The sequence below is a fragment of the Dipodomys merriami genome, unplaced genomic scaffold (genome assembly GCF_024711535.1).
Source record: "Dipodomys merriami isolate MVZ:Mamm:240054 unplaced genomic scaffold, mDipMer1.0.p SCAF_2, whole genome shotgun sequence".
In the NCBI taxonomy this organism is placed as follows: Eukaryota; Metazoa; Chordata; class Mammalia; order Rodentia; family Heteromyidae; genus Dipodomys; species Dipodomys merriami.
The window spans coordinates 69596119-69612641 of record NW_027203381.1 but is presented as its reverse complement, the minus strand read 5'-3'; the positions used below and the strand labels follow the sequence as shown (position 1 = coordinate 69612641).

The 16523-nt window shown below is 44.9% G+C and overlaps 1 protein-coding gene across 1 annotated transcript; it reads left to right on the top strand.

Annotated features, from left to right (window-relative positions):
- Positions 1 to 1852: 1852 nt before the first annotated feature.
- On the top strand, positions 1853 to 11266 carry LOC138832270 (somatomedin-B and thrombospondin type-1 domain-containing protein-like). The gene is made up of 6 exons (XM_070029984.1): positions 1853 to 1892; positions 3184 to 3278; positions 3378 to 3447; positions 8761 to 8895; positions 9345 to 9439; positions 10992 to 11266. The coding sequence occupies exons 3-6, from the start codon at positions 3387 to 3389 to the stop codon at positions 11067 to 11069; spliced, it is 369 nt and encodes a 122-aa protein (XP_069886085.1). The 5' UTR covers positions 1853 to 1892; positions 3184 to 3278; positions 3378 to 3386; the 3' UTR covers positions 11070 to 11266.
- Positions 11267 to 16523: the final 5257 nt, after the last annotated feature.

Sequence of the window (16523 nt, the reverse complement as noted above, 5' to 3'; positions counted from 1 at the left end):
ATCTTATTAGTGGGGTGGTTACTGTTCTGTCCTGTGAGATGGCCATTATGGTCCTGAGTGAAGATATGGCCCTAGTCCATTCTCTGGCCCTTTCCTGCCCCTTCCTGTGTAGAGCTGGGGTCTTCCCTGCAGGCTGAGCTCTTGCCTTAGTTTCCTTTCTCAAAGTTGGGGAAAAACTTTCCTGCTCATAGTAGTATTAGCGCATTTGACAGTTTGTGGATGCAAATGTGAATATTCCTGCTTTCTTGGGATAAAAAGAGCCTTTATGCCAATTATGCACTTAATTATTTAACCTGGTAATGTATTTTTAATTATCCCTTTCATATCACTTTAACATATTTTTCCCTCATACTTTAATATAATTTTGATGGGAAAGTTCTTGTGATGTTCTTGAAGTTGCTAAAGATCCTAACCTCTAAGGGAAACACTGGTCAGGGTTGCTTTTCCAAAGACCGTACTAAAGCCCACATCATTTTACTAGAATTAATTTTTCTTTCTTAGACGTGTAGTTATTAGTAGTAGAAAAAAAAATTGGCTTAGGCACTGTTCTAAGAAGCCAAATAGAAAGTTGTACCTGATTGGTGGAAGCAGATGAGTACCTGAGCCGGAGGTGATACTGGCTCTCGTAAGGAGGTAACAGCCAAAGCTATTACTCAGCTGGAACAAGAGGGAGCCCATAGGAGTTGACCCGCAATGTTGGTTCTGCCTCACATTTGGGATTTGATATCTCCATCCAGGCTGGAAGACTTGGTCTATTCTCCTTTCAGTTCATGATGGAAGCCAAGGCCCAGCCCAGTTTTGAAGGGCTGACTAGAAGTTCCTTCATCCTTTCAAGGAGCTTTGGGAATGAACCTACAAAACTCAAGTCTCACTAAAGATATGCTTCAGATTCAGACTCAGGTTTGTTTATAATATATATGGTGAGGTCTAGAGCTGGGTCATGGCTCTGGTGGCAAAAGTGTTTGCCTAATAAAGCCCTCAGTTCTAATTCTAGTACCACCAAAAAGAAAATGGTGAGCTTTAATTCCAGTTTTGGTTTAAACTTTGAGTCCAGCTCATCTAAATGGCTACACTGGAGGAGAGATATACTGTCTTGTTATCCTGCCTATTTCATACCAATGTAGGATCAAAGCTGAACTCAACAATCTTCCATGTTCCTGGGTTTTCACTCTCTCCCGCACCCCTCCCATCCTGCAGGTTGCATATGTGTTACCGTCCCTGACACTATGCTGTCTTCACTGTTCAGACCTCCATTTATTTATTTCTTAGGGAGTGGGGGAGAAAGGGAAGAGAGGGGAATGTTTTGAAAGCACTTTTTGCAACTTAACAGTATCTGAGACTCCTCTGCTGTTGAGGGGAGAAGCTTCTGGATGCACTGAAAAGAGTTCCTTCTAAGTGACAAGGAGGGAAAAAGTGTTCTGTTTTGTTTTTTTTTTCTGCACGTAAAGGGAAAGAAACCATTAGCTTACAAGGTGGAGACAAGATTCAAGACATTGCAGAAGAGTGGAAGACAAACAGTTTCCACTTAAATGAGGCAGTCATTGACTTTCTCTGCCAAGTTTTTAGAGCTTTTATGGAATGAACGTAGAATGAGAGCAAGAGTCCACCTAGACAAGTTTCATGTGTGTAAACACCTGTTTTGAACTGGATTTCTACTTGCTGTAGTTGGTGCACAGTTCAAGACCAGCTTGAATAAACTAAAGAAATTAAATCCTGCCTTCTGGTTACCTGCATGATGAGAGGATGATATTGAGTGTCTGCTGTGAACCAGGCCTGCCTGAAAATGCTGGAGATAACTGTGTGCTGTGTGTTTTCCACATACAACTTTGTATTTATTGCCTCATGATTGTAGAATGGCAGCCACAGCTCTGGACATCACATCTTGTTAACAGGTAGAAGGGGACATTGAGGTAGGAGGGTGTGTGATAATGGTAAAAGTTCTTTGAAAACAGAATAATGAATACTTTGAAAATAGAATAATGAAAATTGTTTAAAAGCTGGATGCCAGGCAGGGCACTGGAGGCTCACACCTGTAATCCTAGCTACTCAAGAAGTTGAGATCTGAGGATCATGGTTTAAAGCCAGCCTGGGCAGGAAAGTCCATGAAACTCTTATCTCCAATAAACCACCAGAAAACTGGAAGTGGCGCTGTGGCTCAAGTGGTAGAATGCTTGCCTTGAGCTGAAGTGCTGAGGGACAGTGCCCACGCTCACAGTTCAAGCCCCACAACCAACTAAAAAAAAGCCAGTGGCTTGTGCCTGTAACTAGCTTCTTGAGAGGCTGAGATCTGAGGATTGGGATTTGAAGCCAGCCTGGGCAAGAAAGTTTGTGAGATTCTTATCTCCAATTAACCACCAAAAGAGCCAGAAATGGAGCTGTGCGTAAGTAGTAGAGCACTAGCCCTAAGCACAAAAGCTCAGAGACAGTACCTAGGCCCTGAGTTCAAGTCCTAAGAACATCACACATACATGCACACACACACACACACACACACACACACACACACACACACAAACACACTAATTGTTTTAAAAGTGGGGGGATAAGATATTTTATGCATGTGTGGAAATATCACAATAAAACCCCCTCTGTACAATTAATAGACAATAAAAAGGGAGAGAGCAAACTCTCGCTGGTTACCACGTGCAGATTTTGTTTCTTCAGCCTCCTGAGTGGGAGGTGACAGCACTGGTAAGTTGGTAGGTTGCTCATGGGTCTCTTTCAAAGCATATCCTCTGCCACATGTAAGTATTAATCAGGAATCTGGTTGGGTCCACCCAACTGAGCACCACTGGTGCCAGATCATAGGTGTTTTCCAAATGTCCAATGGAGTCAACTCTTCACATTTTCTTGTAGGAAACAAGAAAAAGATGTCTACTCCAGTAGCCCTTTCCTATAGACAACTCAGACTGTCGGAACCAAAATGTCCAGTTCATTCTCATGGCTGAAAGGCCTCTTATGGGTCTATCTGCATTCGCAGCAGAGGTGGGGGGGGGGTGTGGAGAGACACTCCAGGAGACCAGGATTCTTGCCTCAGCTCTGACACAACCAAGCTATGTGAAATCACAGGGTCCCTGGTTATCCCTAGGTGTCAGGGTCTTCACCTATCAAATGGGAAGTTCAAAGTAGATCATCTCAAGGCTTTTGGAACATTGTCACTCAGCTGTTTCTGATTCATCCCAGGAGATTTGAAAATTATTTGTTTGGGTAAGCTCTTCCAAGCAGCTGGGACACCTGTGCTACTGCTTTGGCACCCATCCCCTGCAGTGACCATCCAGGTATGAGCTGGCTTCTCCTCTGGGTAGATACCAGATGGGGAGGGTGAGGATTGAGCTAGAATTTCAATCCTTAAAGTACAGCATTCTGTCTCTGTCCAGCCTGCAGCCATGTGGCTGGCCCTTCTCCTCCTGCTGTGCCTGAGCCCTGTGACCCCAAAGCAGAAGACAGGTGAGGAGCTGGTTTGGCATCTGTGCTAGAGGTTAAAGGGATCTAGTCTCTTCATTCATTTATGGTTCTCTCTCTCTCTCTCTCTCCCTTTTTCTCCCTCTCTCTCCCTCTCTTCCTCTCTCTCTCTTCCTCGTGCCAGTACTAGGGCTGGAACTCACCCTTAGCTTTTTTGCTCAAGGATGGTGCTCTACCACTTGAGCCACAGTGCCACTTTCAGTTTTCTGGTGGTTTATTGGAGGTAAAAGTCTCACAGCCTTTGCTGCCCAGGCTGGCTTTGAACTGCAATCCTCAGATTTCAGCCTAGTGAATAGCTAGGATTACAGGTGTGAGCCACTGGCACCCAGCTTATTTCAGAAGTTTTTTTGTTTTTTTTTGGGTCCGGTCATGGGGCCTGAACTCTGGGCCTGGGCACTGTCCCTCAGCTCTTCAGCTCAAGGCTAGCGCTCTACCATTTGAGCCACAGCACCACTTCCGGCTTTTTTCTTTTTGCTTATGTGGTGCTGAGGAATCGAACCCAGGGCCTCGAGCATGCAAGGCAAGAGCTTTACCACTGAGCCACCTTCCCAGCCCCTCATTTCAGAAGTTTTTGGGAGGGTTAATTGGAGATAAGAGTCTCAAGGAATTTTCTTCCCAGACTCAAATCATGATCCTTAGATCTTAGTCTTCTGAGTAAGTGAGATTACATGTGTGAGCCACCAACACCAGACTAGTGGATCTCTTGTTTGTGGTGGAATCTACCTCTTTCTTAGGGCTTGCATTCCTGAATGGAGTAATTTCTTGTCTCAGACACTCACTAGGTGCCTATGATGGCTGGATATGGCTTCTCTGTGTTTCCACTTCAAGTGTGTAGGATGTTTTGGGTGACTGGATTGGGAGGTCTGTGTGGCCAGGGAAGCATAGCGATACAGCCTGTCCAGATGAGATTGATGTGCAGAGGTAGCATGCGGCTCTGGACTGTGCACTTGGTTGGGGTGGGGGTCAGGAGAAAAGATCAATGAGACAAGTCCTGATCCAGATTAACAACAGAATGATTGGTCAACTGCCTGCCTAATGTACTAGATTTGCTAAAACATCCCAGAAGCTACCATGGAAACTCAACAAAGGTGTTATTTACCAGAGAAAACTGGTAAGAAACAGGGAGAAAACTATATGTTATTAGGGGTAAATTCTTCACTCTGAAGGGTTATTGAATCCGTTTGTTCCGAAGTTCTTTGAAGAACTTCAAGGGAATGGCTGGCCTTCTGTTTTGCTGAATGGGACTTGCAAATTGGGAGCTTGTCACTGTCACTGAGTTGGGTTATTTATTGACAGAGTAGGATTCTTATAAAAGAATTTGCCACCAGGGCTGGGAAGGTGGCTCAGTGGTAGAGTGTTTGCCTCACATGCTTAAGACCCTGGGTTCGATTCCTCAGCACCACATAAACATAAAATGCTGGAAGTGGCGCTGTGAGTCAAGTGGTAGAGCGCTAGCCTTGAGCTGAAGAGCTGAGGGACAGAGCCCAGCCGAGAGTTAAAAAAAAAAAGAATTTGCCACCAGTGGCTCACACTAAAATCCTAACTATTCAGGAGACTGGGATTAGAGGATGATGGTTTGAAGCCAGCCTGGGCAGAAAAGTCTGGGAGACTCCTCCAGCAAAAAGCTGGAAGTGGAGAGCTGTGACTAAAGTGATAAGCTAATGCTCAAGGACAAAAAAGCTCAAGGACAGAGCCCAAGTCCTGAGTTCAAGCCCGAGGACCAATATTTAAAAAAAATTTAAAAATGTGCTTTTATGCTGAGAACATGGCTTAATGGTGTAGTGCTTGCCTAGCATGCATGACCCTAGGTTCGATTCCTCAGCACCACATAAACAGAAAAAGCCAGAAGTGGCACTGTGGCTCAAGTGGTAGAGTGCTAGCCTTGAGCAAAGAAGCTCAGGGACAGCGCCCAGGCCCTGAGTTCAAGCCCCAAGACTAGAAAAAAAAATATCCTTTTACTGTTGGCTTATTTGAATCAATGCTCTTGCTAAGTTTTTTTTTTTCACTTGGCTGGTGCTTTCTCTTGAACCATACCTCCAATTTCTTAGCTGCCATGCCCCTGAAGTATCTTTACATTTATAAATCATCTCAGCTCAGTTTTCCCATTTATCTTTTGAACGAACCAGGGATTTATTCGGTAGCATAGCATACATTCTAGATCTGGCTGATTGAGTTCTTGAAGGAGTCCCATAACCCTAATAGTCCCTAAAATCTGGAAGTGAGGGTCAGACCACAATCACATTATTTCTTTGGCAAGTACTCCGTAAATGGGACTGCATGCTTTGAAGGAGATGCATGACACACAATGCCTAGTTTTCCCACTTTTACTGGTGGTTCACTTGACCATCCAGAGAGCAAGTTCCTTATAAATGTTCCCTGTCAACAGTTTTTCTAATGATTTTAGCTCTCTTTGATAATTATTTCTAAGGATTTTCCCCCTATCAAGTGGTGATTTTCTAGTTTTGTCATTCTGCCTGTCTATAGTTGTTTGTTTGATGGTTGGTTGGTTGGTTTAAAGTCAGGACCTTGGGGCTGGGAAGATGGCTCAGTGGTAGAGTGCTTGCCTTGCATGCATGAGGCCCTGGGTTTGATTCCTCAGCACCACATAAGCAGAAAAAGCCTGAAGTGGTGCTGTGGCTCAAGTGGTAGAACACTAGCCTTGAGCGGAAGAGCTGAGGAACACTGACCAGGACCAGAGTTCAAGCCCCACGACTGACAAAAAAAAAAGAAAAGAAAGAAAAAGAAAGAGAAAAAGAATGTCAGGACCTTATACTTGCTAATTAGGCATAGAGATTTGAGCCACAGCCCCTAGCCTTGCAGCAGTTCTATCAAGAAAAAAATTTCCTTGTCAGCTATATGGCTAGTATGGGAAAGGCTGGACTTTTTTTTTTTTTTTTTTTTTTTTTTAAGCAGTCAATTGGAGGTAAGAGTCTCATGGACCTGTCTGACCTGGCTGGCTTTGAGCCATAATCAAGTCTCAGCCTCCTGAGTAGCTAGGATGACAGGAGTGAACCACCACCTCTCAGCAAATTTTTTTATTCTTTATTTAACACGTTCATAATAATGTTTCTTAATAATAATTTCTTAGCAGCCACGGTGTTAAAATATGGCTTTGAAATCAACAATGTTTTCAGCTAATGGATTTGGGAGAGCAGGGCCTTCCAAGCAGAGGAAACAGCATAAGCCATAACTTGGAACAGGCACAGGCAGGATATTAAAAGGGTTTTGGTGTTTTGTTGTTGTTGTTGTTTTGGCCAGTCCTGGGGTTTAAACTCGGAGACTGGGCACTGTCCCTGAGCCTCTTTGTGCTCAAGGCTAGTGCTTTGCCACTTAAGCCAGGCACTACTTCCATTTAGAGGTTTTCTTTGAGTGAGCCCTTTGAGCATGGTGTGGTGGGAAAGCAGAGAGGAAGTCAGGGTTTCTGCTCCTACTCCTGTCCCCATCCTGGCCTGAAGCATGACCTTGAGCAAATGCTCTTCCCTCATCTTCAAAATGAGAGCCTCTCTCCAGACTAGTGGCTTTCAAGTCTTTCTGGCCTCAGCTCACATTCATGAATATGCTTAATGCTATAACTCAATACACACAGCTATGTAGAGAAAACAAGTATTTCAAAAAGAACTTCAAACAACTTATTTTTATGCCATATATGATATAAACGAATCTATTTGATATAATTCTGTCCCATCTTATTTCATCCTATCCCATCCCATCTTATTAAAATGACCAATGAATTCATCCCTGCCTCACAAATAGGCTGCAACTGTAGTTTGGTTTGTCCCTGGGACTCACTCTCTCGGATTGATGCTGGACCAGGCAATTGGGAAGAGGGAAGACATGAGAAGGGAAACAGATCATTTGTAGAAGGCTCCTGAGCTGAACAAGCAGAAGCCATGGCAAACTCAGAAGCCATCGCCCCTGTGCCAGTCATCTGTTCATCCTCACCTTGAGAGCCCCCCCTCCCAGCATCTCCTCTCCCACAACACCTGCAAGGCCCTGTTTCCACAACAGTTTAGGTCAGCCCCACCCTGTCCCCACGTCCTCTCAGAGGCTGGCTCTCTGTTGATCCTGTCAACTTTGAAAACCCTTCAGTCAGGTTTATCCTTATACAAAGCCCTAGGCAGGTGTTAACCTTATAGGAGACGGTTGGGAAGGAGAGGCTAGAGCAGAGGAAGAGAAGAAAAGAGAGTTTTGGGGGGTGAGACCAATACAATACTCCTCCTACCAGAGACACAACCCCACTAGGAAACTGGTCCACAGTCTCCACCTGCCAATGCCTTGCCTTTCCCATCTCTTACAGATAGACCTTCATCTTGTAGTGGATGGCTAATAATCAGATAATTATTGAGTTGAGTAATCTGGAGAAGTGAGGAACAGAATTTAAAGACTTTTTTGTGGAAGTGGCGATATGGCTCAAAACAGTAGAGCACTAGCCTTGAGTGAAAGAACTCACAGACAGTGCCCAGGTCCTGAGTTCAAGCCCCATGACAGACAAAACAAACAAACAAAATCAACTTTTTTGTGTGTATAATCATCTTGGGACTTGAACTCAAGCTCTGGGGTCTGGGTTCTATCCCTGAGCTTTTTGCTCAAAACTAGCACTCTACCACTTGATCCATATTTTTGGTGCTTTATTGGAGATAAGAGTCTCACAGACTTTTCCTGCCTAGGATGGCTTTGAACCATGAATCTCAAATCTCAGCCTCCTGAGTAGCTAGGCTTACATGTGTGAGCCACAAACAAACACCCAGCTTGGAAAAAAAAAATTGTGAATATGGATCATGGAGTTCTTTCAACTTCATAAACATTTTTCTGGTTTTTGCACACATTCTCTTCTCAAAGGTTTTATAGTTGAAGCTCTTGTGTTTAGGAATGTCATCCATTCTGAGTTAACTTTTTTAATATTTGGTATGAGGTAGGGATCCAAAACCATTCTTCTGCATGTGGATATACAGATATCACAGTCTTTTTTGGTTGGTTATGGGGCTTGAACTCTGGGCCTGGGCACTGTCCCTCAGCTCAAGGTGAGCACTCTACCACTTGATCCACAGCACCACTTCCGGTTTTCTGGTAGTTAACTGGAGATAAGAGTCTCATGGACTTTCCTGCCCAGGCTGGCCTTGAACCACAATCTTCAGATTTCAGCCTACTGAGTAGCTAGGATTATGGCATGAGCCACTGGCGATATACAAAGGGGTTACAGTTAGTTACATAAGTCAGGGAAAAAATAGGTTTCTTTTTGGACAATGTCACCCCTTCCCTTGCTCTCCATTTGTTGCTTTTAATGTCCCTTTTCTCCAGGAAGTTGTTCCCAACCTCGGTCTCTCTGCTGCCTTGGAACTGATCACCGCTGCAGGAGGGGAAGCTGCTACTGTGATGAATTCTGCCATGTGGTACCAGACTGCTGCCCAGACTACCGCTCCCTCTGCGACCCTGGTACCTTGCATCCAGGCTCATTTCCACCCATAGCAGAATGTATGCTGTGATTGTCAGAGGAAAGTCCTTTGCCTGGACATTAGGTCATGGCTGGGATGCAACCTAGATGGCACCTAAGATCCCTAGGCATCTCAAGTTCCTTGTATTTCTGTCAATTTCATGTCAAAAGTGCCTACACATTGCTCCCCGCTTTGTTTCTCCAGTGCTCCTTGGCACCTGCTGCTCCCCTTTGGACCTCTTTTCCAGGTGGCAAAGGGAGAAGCCAAGCTGTTGGTGGTGAAGATGAGGGTGGGAGGATGATGTGTTTGGGGTTCCACCTTACTGCCCCACTTTCTCTTGGAGAATGCACACCTCTTGGGGAGACAGGAGTCTGCAGACAGGTGCTGGGTGTGCTGGATAGCCATAGAAAGGGTGGGTGACAGAAACTTTCAAGTCTGTGTTCCTCCCAGCTTCTCAAACTGCCAAGATGGTGCTGCAGATGGTGCTGAGTATGAAGAGCCCACATGGCCCCCCCAGAAGCAATCTAGACTGGGTGAAGAATATGGTAAGTGCCATAAAGATGTCCCTCCCAGGGCCTTTCTAACCTCCAGATCCCAAAGGCAGGGAAGGGAACAAAGGATTCCTGAACTAGCACTCCATTGTAGTGATGGCTTTAACAGGGGAGAATCAGAATTTTTGTCCATGGACATAGAAATTTGAATTTCACTTAATTTTCATCTGTCATATACATTCTTTTTTTGATGTCCTCCATCCCCACTATTTAAGAATGTGAAAAAGCAAACTAGGCATGTGGCTCATGCCTATCGTAATCCAGCTACTCAGGAGATTGAGGTCTGAGAATTGAAGCTTGATGCAGGCTGAGCAGACAAATTACAGAGATACTTACGTCCATTTAACCAGCAAAAAGCCAGAATTGCTGGGAGAGATTAAGGGAACAGTAAACACTGTATGAAAGGAAATGTACTCATTAACTGACTCATGTAATTGTAATCTCTCTGTATATCATCTCTATACTAACAATAAATTTTTTTTTTTTTGAAAAAAGCAGCTAGGCCTGGCACTCATGGCTCATGCCTGTAATCCTAGTTACTCAGGAGGCTGAGATCTGAGAATTGCACTTCAAAACCAGCCTGGGCAAGAAAGTCTGTGAGACTCTTATCTCCAGTTAACCACCAGAAAACTGGAAGTGGCGCTGTGGCTCAAACTAGTAGAGCACTAACCTTGAGCTAAAGAGCTGAGGGACAGTGCCCAGGCCCAGAGTTCAAGCCCCATGACCGACAAAAAAAAAGCCAGAACTAGAAACAGGAGTGGCTCAAGTGGAAGAGCACCAGCAAGTGAGAGGAAAAAGCTGAGTGAGCGTGTGAGGCTCTGAGTTCAAGCCCAATATTAGCACAAAGAAAAAAAGAATGTAGAAAGCATTCTCACCTTTCTGTGCTAAAACAATAGGCCAAAATTGACCCACGGATTATACTTTGCTAACCTCTACCCTAAATCCTCTTCTGGTCTCTTCTTCCCACTGTGTCCCAGCTCCATCCCTGACCTGTGTAGTATGCTCAGCCCACCTCTGGAGGAGAAGGCTCTTTATAGTTTGTATAGAAAAGAAGTCAGCACAGTGCAATGGAAAGGAAAGGGACATATGGGGTCAGAGAGACCTGGCTTCAAGTCCCAGCACCATTGTTTGCTACCTGGAGGACCACAAGTAACTTCCTTATCTTTTCTGAGCTTCTGTGTCTTAGAACTTTCCATCTAGGGCTTGTGATCAGAATTAATTGAGGTCAACTCTAGAAGAACGTGGCTCTTGTATAAAACAGATGGCCCTGGGGCTGGGAAGGTGGCTCAGTGGTAGAGCGCTTGCCTTGCATGCTCGAGGCCCTGGGTTTGATTCCTCAGCACCACATAAGCAAAAAGAAAAAAAAAAAGCTGGAAGTGGCGCTGTGGCTCAAGTGGTAGAGCGCTAGCCTTGAGCTGAAGAGCTGAGGGACAGCGCCCAGGCCAGAGTTCAGGCCCCACGACCGGACCAAAAAAAACAAAAACAAACAAACAAAAAAAACAGATGGCCCTATTTGGGACCTAGGTCCTTGATTCCTGTCATTTAGGTTCATCAGCTTCTCCAAACCAGCCCTGTGGGAAGGCCGTTGTCCATGGCTGTGAAAGGAATTAAGAAGAGAGCCTGACTCCTCTCCAAGGCTCTGCCTCCATCCATCCTACTCCTGTGATCCGCCCTGGAGCACACGTCACCTGACCTTACCTGGGCCTACCTGGGCCAGGACAGAGGGGACTGAGTGTTTGTCCTCAGCTGCCATTTTGTATACTTCCTTGTTGGTTTATACAATGGAAAACTGAAATTGTTGCGAACACATCTAAATGTGCTTAGAAGCAGCCATATAAATTCTGAAACATACATTTGATTTATGGTATTATTTATTGTGTTGTGATGATTACAATTCAGCATTTTTCTTTTTCCTTTTTGTTTTTAGGGTACTGGGGGTTTATCTTAAGGTTTTTTTCCCCCTTGTTAGTCCAGTGCTCAACCACTTGAGCTACACTTCCATCCCTTTTTAATATAGATTATTTCTCAGGTAAGATTACCCCCCCCCCCCACACACACACATACTTTCCCCGGCTGGCCCAATCCCTTGCTCTAGGTCTTCATTAATCTGAACACTGGGTAAGCAATTACAGCAAGGAGCACTATGAGCATGGATTCCAGCTCTGGACTAATGGATTTATCTTGGCTTCATTTCTCTGAATAATATTTAGGAACATAATCCCAGAGATCAGAGGTTAGGAAAAGGGAAGTGAGACAGGAATGAAGGCAGAGCTAGTATAAACATGTGTTATCCATTTGGCTGCTGGCACGGCTGAATGATTGCTTGGTCTTGCGGGTTCTTCTAAGATGCCCTTGGAAATGTTTATGATTGCTGTCTGTCCTGCAGACAGATCTGCCTGCCAGCTCCACAGGGTCCTAGAGAAATATACCTAAAACAATCACAAAAATGGTCACAGTAGTTTTATTTAGAAGAGAGAAAAACTGGAATTAATCCAATGTCTATCAGTAGAAAATGGCTCCCCTAAAATGTGGTGTAGTTAGAGAAAACTACTCAGCATCCCCAAAGGGTGAAGAAAGTAGGGCACTCACTGGGGCTCATGTCTGTATTCCTAGCAACTTCAGGAGGCTGAGATCTGAAGATCATGGTTTAAAGCCAGCCTGGGCAGAAAAGTTCATGAGACTCTTATCTTTAATTAACCAGCAAAAAAAAAAAAAAAAAAACCTCCAGAAGGAGAAGTGTGGCTCAAGCAATAGAGTGCCAGCTGTGGGTAAATAAGTGAAGAAGGTGAAGTCCTGGGGCTGGGAATGTGGCTTATTTGTAGAGTGCTTGATCAGTGTGCAGGAAACCCTAGGTTTGATTCCTCAGTACTACATAAACAGAAAAAGCTGGAAGTAAGGCTGTGGCTCAAGTGATAGAGTGCTAGCCTTGAGCAAAAGAAGCTCAGGGACAGTGCCCAGGCCCTGAGTTCAAGCCCCAGGACTGGTAAAAAAAAAAAAAAAGAAAAGAAAAAAAAAAGAATGAGTTCAAGCCCCAATACCAGCATCCACACCAACACATACCCACCTATCCACCCTCTCAACAGATTAAAAATGTAATACAGAACAACACAGATGAGCCTCATAAATACAAAGTTAACAGAATGAAGCTAGATAAGAAAGAGAATATATAAATGATCTCATTTATATGAAGTTCAGAAATAGAGCTCATTGATGGCAGCAGAGAAGGGTGGGTATATGGGGAGGTACTGGCTGGAAGAGATACAGTGGGTTACTTAGTCATGTCTGTGACCAATATACTTGAGAGAACAACTTAAAGGAAGAAGGAGTTATTCTGGCCCATAGCATCAGAGGGTTCAGGCCATAGTTTCTTGGTCCTGTGGACTTGGGCTTTTGTCCAAGCATTATAGTGGATGTATGTGAAGGAGGAGGCTATTGATCACACTGTAGATACAGAGCCAGAGAGAAGCAGAGAGAGAAGAATAAGTCTCAGGACAAGATCCAGCCAATAAGGACATGCCCCCAGTGACCTTCTTCTTCTAGCTAGGCTCCACCTGCTAAAGTTTCCAGAACTTCCCAAAATAATGCCAGCAGTTAAGGACCAAGTATTCAACACATAAGCTCTGTGGGGGAGAAAGTTCATACCCAAATCATAACATCCCATTCCAGCCCTCAAAGGGCTTGTTTCCATCTCATAACACAAAATACCTGATCTGAGGATCATGGTTCAAAGCCAGCCTGGGCAAAAAGTTCATAAGACTTTTATCTTCAATTAACCAGCAAAAAAAAAAAAAAAAAAAAAAAAAAAAAAAAAAAAAAACCAAAAATTAAAAACTCCAGAAGTGGAAGTATGGCTTAAGTGATAGAGTGCTAGCTGGGGGTGAAAAAGCAAAGGAAGAATGTGAGGTCCTGGGGCTGGGCATGTGGCTTAGTTGTAGAGTGCTTGCCCTAGCGTGCATGAAACCTTGGGTTCAATTCCTCAGTACCACATATACAGAAAAAGCTGGGAGTAGGGCTGTGGCTGTTACACTCTTGCCTAACAGTTCCTGCATTGTCCAAAAGCCCAAGTTCAAAGACTTCTCTGAGACTCAAGACAACTCTTAGCATGAATCCCTGTGCAAAAGCAAAAACAAGCTATGTCTAACATATACAACATTCCCATTCTAAAGGGAGGACTTGGAGGCATAGAAAAATGGCTTTCCTTCCAACAACTCAGAACAGTTTGGTGATCTAGCACAATGGTCAGCCAATTTATGACCTTGGATTGATTCCAAGTTACGAAGTTAACTCTTCTCACAGGCCTTGAGCAGTCCAGTGCTCTGGGCTGCACTTGAGTGCCTTGTCCTGAGTGAGAGTCATCCCACCATTATGCTCAGGTTTCATAGGTGATGGGGGTGGCTGAAGAGACCCTGGAGGGACAGGGAGATCTTTGCCAATGACACCTGGAATGGTGAGGAGGCTGAAAAGTGTGTGGTTATTCTGGGCTCTTCACTTTCTTTGACATGTCACATGGGTGTAGATGGAAACCACCCAAGGCTCTCCTTGCATTGTGAATTCGAATCTCATTGCTACTCCATCTGATGGGGGTCAGAGCCACCCCCTCTAACCTAAATTATGGCAAAAGCTTCCTTATTTCCTGTTTCTTATCTTGGGTTGATTGTGTGTGTGTGTGTGTGTGTGTGTGTGTGTGTGTGTGTGTGTGTGTGTGTGCACGTGCGTGCGCGCCAATCCTGAGGCTTGAACTTGAGGCCTGGGCACTGTCCCTGAGCTTTTTTGCTCAAGGCTAGTGCTCTATTACTTTGAGCCAGAGCTCAACATCCAGCTTTTTTGGAGATAAGAGTTTCAGCATGAACCTTCGTGTCTGGGCTGGCTTGGAACCATGATCCTCAGATCATGAGTAACTACTCAGCCTCAAGTAGTTGGTGTTACAGGCATAAGCCACTAGCATCCAGCTTCTATCCTGTTCTGAACATAACTTCTAGGGTGAACCCTCTAAAAACCTGTTAGGCTCCCCCTCACTCTTCACTCAAAACCCTCTATGGGCACCTCCCACTGAGGTAATTGTGTTGGACCAAGCTCCTGTACTAGGTGCAGCCCACTCCTGACTGAGGCCAAAATGGAGTCACTAGGCTTGAGTTCTTCTTTACCACCTGGAAACTAAATTGATATTTGACTTCCTGACAAATCAGGAAAGGGAGACAATAGCCAGACTTCCCATACAGGCAGGTTCCAGTTGATATGATATGATATTAACCTATCAGCCATTTCTCTCGGGTCTGTTTCCCTGTTGCCACCTTACAAGAAAAGCAAGGTTGAAGTATCTGATCCTCTTTTTTTTTTCTTGCAAGGCTGAGAATTGAGCCTAGGGCCATGCCCTTCAAAAGCAAGAGCTTCTATCACTGAGCTACACCCCATCCCCGCCCCCCCCCCCCCAGTTCCTGTTCTGTTCTTTGTTTTTTCCTTTTGTGCCAATACTGAGACCTAAACTCCAGGCCTTGTGGTCTCATTTGCATTTTTTCCACATTCGAACATTGGAGCCACATTTTCACTTTCAGTTTTTCCTGGTTTATTGGGAGATAAGAGTCTTGAGGAAGCCGGGCGCTGGTGGCTCACGCCTGTAATCCTAGCTACTCAGGAGGCTGAGATCTGAGGATCGTGGTTCAAAGCCAGCCCGGGCAGGAGAGACCGTGAGACTCCTATCTCCAATAAACCACCAGAAAACCGGAAGTGGCGCTGTAGCTCAAGTGGTAGAGCGCTCGCCTTGAGCTGAAGAGCTGAAGGACAGCGCCCAGGCCCAGAGTTCAAGCCCCACGACCGACAAAAAAAAAAAAAAAAGAGTCTTGAGGATTTGTCTGCCTTATCTGGCTTTAAACTGTGATCCTGAGATCTCAGCCTCCTGAGTAGCTAGTATTATAGGCACCAGTTCTAGAAACAAAGCCACTTAAGCTCTAAACTCAACTATACTTTCTCTAAAAGCCTACAAGTCCTTGAGCATCTGTCCCACCTCCAGCTCTTACCTCTCCTATGGATCCAGCCTCACTGCCTCTTAGATGTTTGCTGAATTTGCTGCTGCTTTAGGCTTTTCTAGACTCCACTGCCTGAGATGCTGTTCCCCAGGCATCTATCTTCACCATCTTTCCACCTCGCTATAATACTTTAACTTGACTCCTCTTCCCAGTCTTTCTCGTAGAACTCACCCTTATTTGTGCAATTGTTTACATATGCATTTATTTATCTATGCACCTGTTTATTATGTCTACAGTTTGTGGTCTCTGACAGGAAGTTACTTTCATGGGAACAAGAATCTACTCTATTCAAGCGACTCATTCCAAGTGCCTGGAACAGTGTAGAAGGCTGCTCATCCATGTGAAAAGGGATTGGCAGAAGAAATGGTTCAAGAACTTTCTGGAAGCCGGGCTCCGGTGGCTCATGCCTATAATCCTAGCTACTCAAGAGGCTGAGATCTGAGGATCATAGTTCGAAGCCAGCCTGGGCAAGAAAGTCTGTGAGACTCTTATCTCCAACTAGCCACCAGAAAACCGGAAGTGGTGCTGTGGCTCAAGTGAGCACTAGCCTTTAGCTGAAGAGCTGAGGGACAGCGCCCAGGCCCAGAGTTCAAGACCCACGACCGACAAAAAAAAAAAAAAAAAAGAACTTTCTGGATATACTTGTGGTGGCCTCCAAGACCAACAGCCACCAGCCAGCTTGGAAATACCCAACAACTTCTAGAAGCTCATCTACTTTCTTCTCACTGAGGCTGGAGCAAGGCTTTTGATCATATCTGCGATGAAAGTGATAAAAGGAAAAGGAAATGGAGTGTCCCCTGTCAGGGTAAAAAAGGCACCTGAATGCCCATCAGTAGATTAAGTTTTGATCTAGGGACCCACCTGGTCCTGGAATGAGGAAGCCCCTCCCACAGCCTCCCTGGGTGGGGCAGGAGAGGGGAGGGAGGTGGCTGAGGAGCTACATTCTTCCTGGGTTTCCCCTTACCATCTCTTAGGGTGAGAGCTTTGCATGAATCAGAAGCTGAATCTCACAAAATCCAGGTCACTGTGGTGGCTCAGCCTTGAAACCTTCCAGG

Coding starts and splice junctions, on each gene's coding strand:
- LOC138832270 (XM_070029984.1), top strand. CDS start 3,387: ATGTGGCTGGCCCTTCTCCTCCTGCTGTGCCTGAGCCCTGTGACCCCA. Junction 3,448..8,760: donor GACCCCAAAGCAGAAGACAG/GTGAGGAGCTGG, acceptor CCTTTTCTCCAG/GAAGTTGTTCCCAACCTCGG. Junction 8,896..9,344: donor CCGCTCCCTCTGCGACCCTG/GTACCTTGCATC, acceptor TGTTCCTCCCAG/CTTCTCAAACTGCCAAGATG.